General features: G+C 42.6%; 1 protein-coding gene across 7 annotated transcripts in view; it reads right to left on the bottom strand.

The window, feature by feature from the left end:
• CCDC33 (coiled-coil domain containing 33) overlaps nt 1-13,513 on the bottom strand; it is an 86,942-nt gene that overhangs the window by 26,015 nt on the left and 47,414 nt on the right. For all 7 annotated transcript variants that reach the window (XM_081964623.1, XM_081964621.1, XM_081964622.1 and 4 more), the window contains exons 7-10: nt 9,671-9,772; nt 8,225-8,316; nt 7,554-7,674; nt 664-787 (exon numbers count right to left, since the gene is read on the bottom strand). In XM_081964623.1, the coding sequence (XP_081820749.1) occupies nt 664-787; nt 7,554-7,674; nt 8,225-8,316; nt 9,671-9,772 (439 nt within the window). The remainder of the gene's footprint in view (nt 1-663; nt 788-7,553; nt 7,675-8,224; nt 8,317-9,670; nt 9,773-13,513) is intronic.

The following is a 13,513-nucleotide window of genomic DNA, read 5'->3' on the forward strand; positions in this document are numbered from 1 at the left end:
TTAGAATTCAAATTCTTCCCATTAAGACTTCATTCTGGGTTTGAAAGTTGAGATTGGATGCATGGTTTCTACATTGAACCAATGATGGAGGATGCTAGACTAGGAGTGGACTGTGATGAATGTTCAGGAATTAGTCTTAAATACCTGCGGAGTTAAAATATTCATGACACAAGGAGGTAGCATCATCAGTGCTACAAGGGAGCGGATTTGTTTATTTCTTCATTGTTAACAACACCCCAATCAAAGAACTACCAACTCAGCTAAACAATTATACAGCAAACAATCCAGGAACCACCAAGAGCACTCACTTCAAGACCGACAGGGCAAGCCACTTTTTTATACACAGAGAGCAAACCCCACTCCCCACCAGCACTGATGATGTTACCATGTTGGGTCATGAAACGTCCTGAAGAAACAACCAAGCTCAGAAACCACTAAGGACTTCACAGTTTAACCCTGAGTTACGACTATTCTCTTCCAGCTTGTTGACTAAGTCTGAACTGATTATCTATTCTAGCCATAAGAGAGTTTTCTATCCGCTCTGGATCTTAGGTGCTACCATGCCTTACGGCATGGTTCTTATGATGACCTATGATCTGAGAAGAGTTGGCAAGCTTCTGGACCTCATTCTCCTCTCTTAGAAAGAAGATGCCTGGGACTTACTTGATTTATAATATTCAATTAGCAAGGCTGTATCATCCGAAAAAGCAGTAGCACCATCCCTTCCTTGAAATAGGAAGGAAGTATTCCATGTGGGTTGTCCAGGAGGTCCACTGAATGAAGTCACCTGGGAGTTGGGGAAAGATAGGGTGAAAAAGATAAGAGAGATACAATCAAGATCAAGTGGAGTGCTAATACCACTCTAGAAAGACCACACTTGGAGTCCTGCATCCAGTTTCGGTCACCACACTATAAAAAAAAGATGTTGAGACTCTAGAAAAAGTGCAGAGAAGAGCAACCAAGATGGTGAGGGGACTGGAGGCTAAAACATATGAAGAACAGTTACAGGAAATGGGCATGGCTAGTCTAGTGAAGAGAAGGACTAGGGGAGACATGATAGCAGAGTTCTAGTGTTTGAGGGGCTGCCACAGAGAGGTTGGGGTCAAGCTATTTCCCAAGGACCCTGAAGGCCAGACAAGGAACAATGGATGGAAACTGAACAAGGAGAGATTCAACCTGGAAATACAGTAAGGAGTAATTTCCTGACAGTGAGAACAATCAATCCATGGAACAGAAGTTGCCTTCGGAAGTTGTGGGAGCTTCATCATTGGAAGCTTTCAAAAAGAGACTGGACTGCCAATTGTCAGAAATGGTGTAGGGTCTCCTGCTTGGGCAGGGGGTTGGACTAGATGACCTGCAAGGTCCCTTCCAACTCTGCTAATCTAATCTAAAACTCAGGAGGCGCCACCGATGATGAGCCTCGGTGTTGAATCAAGAAACCTTAATAGTCTGCTTGGCTGAGTTTACACGGAGGAGACTGCACGTCTTTCTAATAGCCTGCTGAAAAGGCAATAAAAAAAATAAACAGGCAATAAAAAGGAGGAAAGCTTCACTGTATTACACAGCATAACACTTTCGCCATAAAATTTAATTGCGCAGGAAGACAGAGATAACATATTTGCAGAATACCCTCAACTTCAGATCCCATATATAGATGACTCCAAGAAAGAGCATAGAGACCATGGTGGGAGCTGAACGACAGATTTTAACAGATTAACTGAGTTGGAAGGGATCCTGGAGGTCTTCTAGTCCACCCCTTGCCCAAGCAGGAGACCCTACACCATTTCACAGATTAACAGAGTTGGAAGGGGCCATCTGGTCCAATCCCCACCCCACCCAAGCAGAAGACCCTACAGCATTTCTGACAGGTGGCAATCCAGTCTCTTCTTGAAAGCCTCCAGTGATGAAGCTGCCACAACTTCTGAAGGCAACTTCTCTTCCATGGGTTGATTGTTCTCCCTGTCAGAAAATTCCTCCTTATTTCCAGGTTGAATCTCTCCTTGGTCAGTTTCCATCCATTATCCCTTGTCTGGCCTTCAGGCTTTGGAAAGTAGCTTGACCCCCTCCTCTCTGTGGCAGCCCCTCAAATACTGGAAGATGCTCTCATGTCACCCCTAGTGCTTCTCTTCCCTAGATTAACCATGCCTAGTTCCTACAACCATTTAAAAACCGTTCCTGAAACCTGATTGAACTGACTTTGGAATGAGTAAACACCAATCTGCATGGGTCAAACATTGATGAAATGAGTCGTCCCCAGCAATCAAACAAAATGGATTAGAAAAGCAAGCATGCAGGCAATTAGCAAATGAAGCACGCATTGTCTTCCCTCTCCCTCAAAGCAGGAATCAGGGGAAGAGAAAACTTCTTGCTTACATTCGTATCCAAGCATATGAACCCCAAAGCTGTGTTCACACAACATGCTTAAGAAAAGCAGGTGCACAAGAGCTGCTACTGAATTGTTTTGTTTATCTTTCTCTACCAGTAGATTGGTTTGTGATTCCTTGTGTGGCACAAACCCAGATAATGGGTTAATCAAATGATATATATTAGTTAACATTCTCTCTCTCTCTCTCCCACACTCCCTCCCTCTTTTCCTCCCTCCCTTCCTCTTTCTCTCTCTTTCTCCCTTCCTCTCTCTTTTTCTCCATCCCTTCCCCTTCTCTCTCTTCCTCCTTCCCTCCCTCCTTCCCTTCCTCCCTCTTTTCCTCCCTCCCTCTCTCTCTCCCTCTCTCTCTTCCTCCCTCACTCTTTTCCTCTCTCCCTCTCTCTCTTCCTCCATTCCTCTCTCTCTCTCTCTCTCTCTCTCTCTCTCTCTCTCTCTCTCACACACACACACACACACACACACACACACATTTACAACCCAGAGTTTTCTTAGGCAAAACACTAAAGGAACATCATTACTTATTCATTTAATAATAGCATTTACATACCTCCAGCCCCCACAAGGACTTCCAGTGATTTACAAAAGGCTGGGACATAAAATCCATACAATCACAGCCCTCTCATGATTAAGCCACATGCATAACCCCCGAAGGTTATCTTCTGCCCTCGCTCTCTTTCTCTCCCCCCCTCCCCAATTCCCAGGGCAGCCTAGAACTCAGACATCCCCTCCAAATGTCTTCTGACAACTTTAATACCGTTGAATTGTTGAGGTCCTTTGAGCTGTGGAGGTCAATGCTGCAAAACTCAACTAATAGCCATTCCGACCAATTCATCTGAAATCCCGCTCCTCTTGGGTGAGTTTTTGCTATTCGTCCGATGATAGAAAAGATTATGGAGGCCAAGGGGCACCGAGCAATATTCTAACCAAGCACACCATCCTCCTCCATCAATCAGAATAGAACGGGAAGGGACCTTGGAGGTCTTCTAATCCAACCCCCTTTCTCAGCCTAGAATTTAAGGAGACTTTTCCTGGCCGTGAGGACAATGAATCCGTGAAATGGCTTGCTTCCAGAAGTTGTGGGTGTCCCAACTCTGGAGGTTTTCAAGAAGAAACTGGATAGCCTCTTGTCCAGAATGGCATAGGATCTCTTGCCATGAGCAGGAGGCCAGCCTAGAAGATCTCCAAGGTCCTTTCCAACCCCATTATTCTATGTTCTTGACGGGAAAAAGGATGCTAGAAGACTCCAAACTTTATCAGCACACTTTCTAGACAACTCGTGTTCCACTGAGTCATCATTCCAGAGATATTTCTGAACACCCCAAAGAGAAAGGAGATCGTATTGCAGTGTATCTCAACCTTGGCAACGCGAAGATGAGTGGACTTCAACAGTTGGACTAGGAGATCTCCAAAGTCCTTTTCTATTCTGTTATTGAGGAGTGGGGTGACTCACAGAGTTGGGATGCTGGGTTGACAATTTGCAAACCTGTCTTTGAAGTCCGAGTGCTGCTGTGTGATGGGGTGTGTCCCCGTCACTCACCCCAATTCCTGCCAATCTAGCAGTTTAAAACTCAAATAACTCAAAGAGAAGGAGACTGTATTGCGGTATTTCTCAACCTTGGCAATTTCCACATCCAGAATTCCCCAGAAATTGTACAAGGTTGTGTGGGTGGGGGAATGTAACTAAGCTTTCTTTCTTTCTTTCTTTCTTTCTTTCTTTCTTTCTTTCTTTCTTTCTTTCTTTCTTTCTTTCTTTCTTTTTTTATAACCCTTCGCTTGCCTGAGGACAGACGAACGGATGGCATTTCCCACCGTCACGGATTGATGCCTTAAACTGGGATTGGAATGAGTTTCCGCGTAGATCTTGCGGCTATCGGGTGACCGATCAGCGGAGTAAGGAACGGAATCACCATTCAGAAATGGATATGACGGCTCAGCACGGGCCCTCAAGGGTTAAACAATCAGCTGAAAAGGACATAGGCAGGAAGAAAGATTGTGTGTGGGTTGGAGTGGGAGGGGGGATGGAGAGAGAGGTGGGGGGAGAGAGAGAGAAAGAGAGGGAGAGCGGACGTGATAGTTCAATTTCCCCCTGAGGATTAATTTGTAATTCAATTGCTAAGTGCAATCCTGATGCCCAGAAAGTGTAATTTACGGTATGTAAAGCAAGCCACTTGGGTGGGTGGGGTGGCCTTAGCCCCATTCGTGTCTCTGCCTTCTCTCTACCCCAAACGATGTCTTGCTGTTTGGAAGGCCGGAGATGGGAGCGTTTAGAAATGGTGACTTTTTGTGGGGTGGGGGCGCTTTTCACCCTCATTTGGGGTGATTCCAACCCTATTGAAGAGATCGCCCCCCCCCTCTCAGTTATAAAATACATATGAATAATACAAATGGAGAATGGTTGCAGGAATTGGGTTTGGCTAGTCGAGGGGAAAGGAGGACTGGGGGTGGGGGGGACATGATAGCAGTCTTCCAATAACTGAATAGAATAAGAGAACAGAAGGCAATATAAGTCAGCAGTGGGAAGATGGTCTCAAATCAATATATATATATGTATTTTCATGTAAGTCTGGAAGAATGGAATGGAATGCGAATATAGAATGAGAATAGAATATGTAATGAGAATAAAATGTGGAATGAGAATGAGAATGAGAATGAGAATAGAATAGAATAGAATAGAATAGAATAGCAGAGTTGGAAGGGAGCTTGGAGGTCTTCTAGTCCAACCCCCTGCTCAGGCAGGAAACCCTATACCATTTCAGACAAACAGAATAGAATAGAATATGGAATGATAATTAAATATGAAATGAGAATAGAATAGAATAGAATATGGAATGAGAATAAAATATGGAATGAGAATAAAATATGGAATGAGAATAGAATAGAATATAGAATATAGAATATAGAATGAGAATAGAATAGAATAGAATAGAATAGAATAGAATAGAATAGCAGAGTTGGAAGGGAGCTTGGAGGTCTTCTAGTCCAACCCCCTGCTCAGGCAGGAAACCCTATACCATTTCAGACAAACAGAATAGAATAGAATATGGAATGATAATTAAATATGAAATGAGAATAGAATAGAATAGAATAGAATATGGAATGAGAATAAAATATGGAATGAGAATAGAATAGAATATAGAATATAGAATATAGAATATAGAATATAGAATATAGAATATAGAATATAGAATATAGAATATAGAATATAGAATATAGAATATAGAATAGAATAGAATAGAATAGAATAGCAGAGTTGGAAGGGACCTTGGAGGTCTTCTAGTCCAACCCCCTGCTCAGGCAGGAAACCCTATACCATTTCAGACAGATGGTTATCCAATCTCTTCTTAAGAGCTTCCAGTGATGGAGCACCCACAATTTTTCTGGAGGCAAGTCATTCCACTGATTAATTGTTCAATATTTGAGAGCTGCCCCAAAGAAGAGGGAGTCAAGCTATTCTCCAAAGCACCTGAAAGCAAGACAAGAAGCAATGGGTGGAAACTAATCAAGGAGAGAAGCAACCTAGAACTAAGGAGAAATTTCCTGACATCGAGAACAATTAATCAGTGGAACAACTGGCCTCCAGAAGTTGTGAATGCCCCAACACTGGAAGTCTTTAAGAAGAGACCACTTGTCTGAAATGGTGTAGCGTCTCCTGCTTGAGCAGTGGGTTGGATTAGAAGACCTCCAAGGTCCCTTCCGACTCTGGTATTCCGTTAAAAGGGACAAACATCATCACCCATCGGTGTCCTTTCTCTTGGACCTTATTGCGAGCAACTGCACAGGACTTTCCCAAAGCTGTATTTAAATGAAATTCAAGGTCTGGAGGTCAGCCTTGTGATTCAATTTTGCTCTTTCTTAGCAGATTGAATTTTGCTTCCTCTGCGCAGATTCAATTTTGTTTTTTCTTCTTCGCAGAAGAGCTACACGTACTCACCTACACCCCTCCTCCTCACCGAGAGCCTCCTGCTTGGAGAAAATTGACTGAGAGAGAAAAATCCAAGCAAAATCAAAAAGGAGGCCCTGGGCTGGAGGTTTTCTATCCCTGCTACTCCTCGGTAGCCCCTGGTTCTCTGTTGCAGAAAACCAACATTCATTTCAGGTCTTTAACAAAACGGATAAAAAGCGAGGGGAGGGAATATATTTTCACAGCCCAGATGGCTCCACTAAATCATTTATAACACCCTATCGACATCCTGTATCGTTTTTTCCTTCTTTTTCACCAATTCCAGCTGGCAACGTGTCTCATCGGAGGATTGTCAGTTGAAACAGGATGGAACAGGGGTTTCCCTTCCCCCCCAGGAACTAATATTCATGAACCTAGGACCAACTTCTTGCTATCCTTATGGTCTACTCCTTGTCTACGGCTTTCTGTGAGGCCGGTGTGGACAGCTTTTAAATATATATCTCCCATCACCGCTTCTGCAACTCATTCAAGTGCCAACGAGGGGCAAGAATATCTCTGGATGACCTTATTTCACTGGTGATGGATGTCCAACCTTCTTCATTGTCTTAAGATCACAGGAATAACACAACAACCTTGTAACTCTGATGGAAAGGAGCGAGGAAGTATATCCTCAGGAGGAAAGGGTGCAGTCAGAGAATTGGGTGAAATTGGATTACTACAGAGAGGAAGAAGAGTTGGGCTCAGAGACAAAGTTGAAGCAAGACCTGAATTCTCTTTCATCTCAATTCCTAAATCCAGCCGAAAAAGGACAACCATTTGTCTGGGATGGTCTCCTATCTTGAGCAGGAGGTTGGACTAGAAGACCTCCAAGGTCCCTTCCAGCTCTGTTCTGATTGATTGATTGATTGATTGATTAAGAAGTAAGAAGCAACTCAGTCTGGATATTATTGTGTGTGTGAGAAAGAGGGTGAAGAGAGCGCCTCCTTAATAGTTCCCAGAGTATATTGCAGATAGTAGACCCCTTAATCTGGCAAGATTCTATCTATAGGTGTTAAACAACAAAAATTCAACCTGGATGAATCACCATGTTTCATTCTTGGTTTTGAGCTTGACATCAACCCAACACAACTGCATCATAAACTGGTCTGGCTTTGGAAGAGACTGACAATGTATTTCTTTGTTCTTCTCCACTTCCTTCTCCAACTCTAAGTCCCTGGGTTCCCTCAGCCACTCAGCCAGAGCTTTCCTCTGCCTCTTCCCTCCTACCTGTGGATATCCATGGTTGTTGACTCGAGGGACATCAAAATCCTCCATTATAGGATCTGGGAAATTCACCACAGTCAAGGGAACTGCTGGAGCATCAGGTAACCGGGCTTGCATCTCCCGTCTTTAGAAAGAATGAGAAGGACAGAAGAAGAATTATTTGTTATCCACAGCTTGGCGCCATTTGATTGTTGGCAAGATAATTCTAATTGCAGCATAATCCCAGTCTGGTAGACATCTTCTCAAAAGGAAGTCCTGTACTACTCAACGGGGGCTCCTTGTGCCACACAATGAAGGCTGCTCAGAGGTAAATTCCACCAAGCTAAAAAAAAATCCAGACAAGTCCTGATGCAAAATACATTTATGGCCTTACACAACTTTTGACTTTCTGAACAGGAGTGTGAAGATCTGTCCGTGAATCTCAGAGACTCTGTGCCCTTGCACAGCACAAGTTTGGAAAATATTTACATGGCAGCTTTCCAAGATGGATAAGGTCTGTAGTCATAAATTCTCCTTTGAAAGACTGTTTGCCAGGCCTTGCTGAATGTGAATGAGAGGAATTCACATTCGTCTAATAAAAGGGGTTTTGTCAGGACCAGGAATCTGCTTCGTGCTTTTTGGGGAAGCCTAGGTCAGAATACACGCACATTCCTTATTCAGGATCTATTACTCACGTGTAAGCTCCAACGTTGTTCACTATTCTAGCAACGGCTTTGACTTTGCCACCAGGCCGCGCAAGAGGTTCATTGATCCCTTTAAGGAAAACCTAAAATTGGAATGGAAATGGAAAAGATCAGGAACAGATTCCCCGAAGCACTGTGGGAAGGAATATTCCCTGCACTCTTCCCCTGTAGAATTGTGTCAATTACTTGAATTGCTAGGTTTTTAAAAAAAATTATCCATGGAGGTCCTTCTTTAGACCTCTTTGAAATTCAATTTCTGTTGAAGACCAACAAGTTCTAAATGTGTGCGACTTGAAGCATCATGAAGTGGTCAAGAAATGGCTGTTTGTAAAGTAAACAACCATCTCTTAGCCAGTTAAGGATGCTTCACATCACACACATTTCGGCACCAAGAGAAGCAACGGTCACATTTCTCATCTTTAAAAAAAAAAAATCAAACGTACAATTGTCTCTTAAAATTCAAAATGGAGGAGGAAACTGTGAAGGAAACAATGATAATTTGGGCTAAAATTTTTGGGTACAATATTGAATTGGAGCACTGGGAAAAATTATGGGGAGGGGGGGAATTATAAATTGATAATGTTGGCACCCTACAAGGAAAACATCTATTAAATGTTTTATAGGTGGCATTTTCCTCCCAGCGAGATTGGCCAAAATGTTCCCAAATAGATCTCCAAAGTGTTGGAAATGTCACCACCAACAGGGGACCTTCTATCATATGTGGTTGACGTGTCCAAAAGCCAAAGAATTCTGGACAAAAATTCAAAAATGGTTAGAAGAAATAATAGAACAAAAAATTGACACGAACCCTGAGCTGTTTCTTCTAGGAATAATTTTAAAAAAAAATATTAGTAAGGCTATCCGATATATAATGCTTCATATAATTACTGCTGCCAGAATCTCATTTGCTCAAAGTTGGAAAAAAAAAAAAAACCATTCCCTCAAATGCAGAAATCATAAAAAAGATCCTGGGATGTTCAGAAATGGATAAACTAGCGATGGAACTAAGAGACAGAGAGGAAACAGAGTACTACAAGATATGGAACAGGTGGTACAACTGGCTCAAAAAGAGATGTAAAATCAGTGCATAAGGAACACGTAGTAAATGAAAAGAGATGGCATATACTTAGAAAGCAATAGAGATGGAAATATTATATATAGTTGTGTATACTGTAAAAATGAGAAAGTATGAAACAAAGAGGAATATGTATAATAGAATGGAAAATGGAAAACCCAACATCAGAAAAAAGACATACCGATAACGGAAAGCTGTAAAAGTGTAATTGTGATTTTAATGTTTGGAAAACGTTAAATTTAATTTTAAAAAAAAAAGTCACATGCCTCGCTCCATTTGACTTATTCGTGAAGCTCTCTGTGACCCATCTCCCCAATGGCTTGGATCTCATAATTTTTCAATTCCTTGTTCTGGAACCTCACCTCAAGCCCTGTGTATTTCACTCCAGCGTAGCGTGGGATGAGGCTACGTTTGCGAAGGATGGAGGCGTATAACTTGGTTCCTGTTTGGTCCTTCTTCCGAGGCTGTTTGAGGGAAAACCAAAGGCGGAATGAAAAGAGATCAGAAGGTGCCAACCAGACAATGAAGCAAAGCGGCAGGAGGCTTACGGGTTGTTCTTGAGATGGCTCTAAGGAACTGTAATTGATAAGTAAATCAGCAGTTGTTCATTACAGTTCATGCTACCCTGGAGAATAGCCTAGAAAGTTCAAGGCCATAAATTGCTCCAGTTGGCCTAAAAATAAATACAATAATACTTCTTCCATTCCTGGAGAAAGAATGAAAGTGGCTTTCAACTAAACCAACATCAAAGATTTGTCTGTTGGGAAAGTCTATGGCTATTGTCAGGGTTCCATGTGAAAGACCCATAGCAAGCAGACGAATTCCTTAAAAAATAGCTTTATTGGAGAGACCATATTGGGCACAGATCTGGTGAAAACCGACTCTGAAGATTCCCACGGTCTTCACATAAAAGCCAAAGTTTTCCCTCAATCCCAATCAATCAGTCACATGCTCCAATCAAAGCACCGTCTGGTTGCCTGGTGACAGCACTCCTCCTTCCTCTGACCAGGTGTGAGAATGTCCTTGGTTCCCAAGAGAAAGTATTTTATTTTGGCTACAAAGCCCCAGCTATGTCTATTCCCCACTCCTTATCCCTCAGCTGCAGTGTGGCAACTCTGAAGCTCCAAGGTGGCTTCGGTCAGGTCAGCTTCAGGGTTGAAAGCCAGTAAATTCGACCACACAAAAGGTGAGAGCTTGTGTTATGATGTCACAAGGCAATTTGTGGTTGTTTCCAGACCACAAATGTTTCATATTTGGTCTGTGCTAATCTCTTGCGATCAGCGGATATCTAAGCAGTGTTTGTCAACCTTGGCAGCTTGAAGAGATGTGGACCTCAACTCCCAGAACTCCTCATCCAACAAGCCTGGCTGGGGACTTCTGGGAATTGAAGTCCGCGCTTCTTCAAGTTGCCAAGGTTGACAAACACGGATTTAGAAGAATCGTAATTCTCTCTCGGTGGAGATTTCCAATGTAAGGTTGGACAGGTGTCTTTTGGAGATGATGAAGCTCTGGATTATTAAGCAGAAGACGTCCACGGTTTATAAACTCCTCCAGTTCTATAGATGTTCTGACCGAGGCTTCCTAAAAGCAAACCTCTTGCCCCGACAAAAAACACTTTTGTAAATTTGCTGTGAATTCTGCTCATTCACATCCAGCAAAGTCTTTCAAGGGAGGATTTACAGTCACAGACCTTCTCTGGCTTGGAGAGCTGACAGGCCGATATCTGCAAAACTTGGCAAGGAGTCTCGGAGAGACACGAACCAATTAAATGAACTAATGGTCTCCTGCAAACTCCCCTCCCCTTTTCGCTCCTCTTTTATTTCCTCTGGGAGGGGCCACTCATCGTCCACCTGTGGCCTTACTCCCAAGTTGACCCGTTCTTTAGCTGTTCCCTTCGTCTGGCAACTCTGCGCTTGTGCACACTGGGAACAGGCTCCAGCTGTTCTTCTGCCTCACTGATGTCTGACTCTGAAGGCAGCTGATAACTGTCAGATGGCTCTGGCCCCCTCTCTGCCTCCGACACAGAGCCCTCATCAGAGCCTTCCCCAGACTCCAGGACTGGCCCAGGTTCCTCCCCAACCTCCCCACTGTCCGAATCTGCTGCCAGGCCGTTGGTAGGCCACAACAATAGATTTATTTCACATCATGTTCTTTCCCCCTCAAAATTGTGAACCACTTTATTATCCTAATTTATCAAGAACAGTGCCCCAATATAAAGAAGTGTGACATTGCATGGAAGGCGTGACCCCTTGTTTTCAAATATGCAGATCCACCAGTCTCCCCTATCAAAATTCAGGAGGAGCAAATTCTTTACCTATTTCTACACACAGAACTGGAATGTCACCATGCGGCTTAGCATCGGCAAACAAGGGACCCCAAGACCGAAACCTTTCAATTGCCCCGTTTTTAATTATCGGTAAAGCACTCGTCGTTAAAAGCTTCCATAAAGGTTAGAATCACAAGCAATTCAGCCCTATAGAAATACTGGGAAGCCGACGCTAAGATGAACACAAATGGATTCCTGAGCCGTCACCAGACAGCTAATCATTATCATGTCATCAATACAAGCACTTTCCTTTTAAAAGAAAAAAAGAAAGAAAGAAAAATCAGTCTTTGTGCAAATGGGTAAAGTTTAAAGGTCGGATTTTTTTTTTGAGACATCAGAAAGAAGAATTTGGAGTTGCATTCTGCACAGCACAACGGCTTCAAGGAAGAGTGTAAATGTTTGCATTTAAGGCATTTTAGCTTTCCAGGATGAATGGAAATATGTAGGTATCCATTCACAGATGAACCAAGGGATGAGACTGGGGGTTTTCTGTTTGTTTTATAGTTTCAGCTTGGAACAAAAGCTTTCTCCAGCATCCAGCCAAACCTGGGGAAATGAAGAGGGGGTCCCGTAGCCCAAACTGGACTTTATTGAGGTATTCTATGAGATCATCTTCTCCTTTTTAAATTTCCCCCTTTTTTCTTATGGTCCCTCTTCAATCTCAGAACATGCTCAATTTTTGATCTCATTTCTCACACACCACTTGGGTTTGCTACTGTAGAAAGAGCAAGCGGTATTGGATGGGAAGGAAAACAGGGCATGTAGTTTACATAATAAGTGGAGGTTGGATAGAAGAATAAAATAATGGAGCAATAGAACGCTAGGAAAATGGAAAATAGATGAACACCGATAATGCAATGCTGATAGAACAATAGAATGGCAGAACAATTGGTACAATGACTGACTGATTGATACGGTAGGTATACAGATGTAGAGAAAGAGAGAGTCAAAGAAAGAACGATGACAGACAGACAGGTAGAGAGATAGAGAGATAACTATGGTATATAGATATATAGAATAGATAGATGATAAATAGATCGATAGATCGATAGATCGATAGATAGACAGACAGACAGACAGATAAATAGATAGATATAAGAGGTAGGTAGGTAGGTAGGTAGGTAGGTAGGTAGGTAGGTAGGTAAGATAGATAGATAGATAGATAGATAGATAGATAGATAGATAGATAGATAGATAGATAGATAGATATAGATGATAGATAGATAGATAGATAGATAGATAGATAGATAGATAGATAGATAGATGATAGATAGATAGATATAAGAAGTAGGTAGGTAGGTAGGTAGGTTGGTAGATAAATGGATGGATGGATGGAGAGAGAGAGAGAGAGAGAGAGAGAGAGAGAGAGAGAGAGAGATAGGCAGACTATGGATGGAGGAAGATGGAGGAAGATTGAAGAGAGAAAGAGATGGAGATGGATGGAGAGAGGTAGATTATGGATGGATGGAGACAGACAGACTGACAGATATATAATGCATAGAGATGTATGGATAACAGAATAGCATAATTAAGGGACTTTGGAGATCTCCTAGTCCAACCCTCTATTCAGGCAGGAAACCCAATACTGTTTCTGAGAAATGGCTGTCCAATCTCTTCTTAAAAACCTCCAGTGTTGAAGCCCCCACAACCTCTGAAGGCCAGCCCTTCCCCTGATTAATTGTTCTCATTGTCAGGAAATTTCTCCTTAATTCTAGGCTGCTTCTCCTCCGTGATCTTGGCTGGATGAATGGATGCATGGATGGGCAAGTGATAGATGTCTCACTCTTCGCTACTCCTTCTCTACCGTTCCTGTTTTTCCCACTGCTATTTTTATTTTATTTTTTTGGGTCTTCCTTCCACTTTGGGCCTCTCGTTCCTT

Source organism: Natrix helvetica (genome assembly GCF_964273705.1).
Source record: "Natrix helvetica genome assembly, chromosome: 12".
NCBI lineage: Eukaryota > Metazoa > Chordata > Lepidosauria > Squamata > Natricidae > Natrix > Natrix helvetica.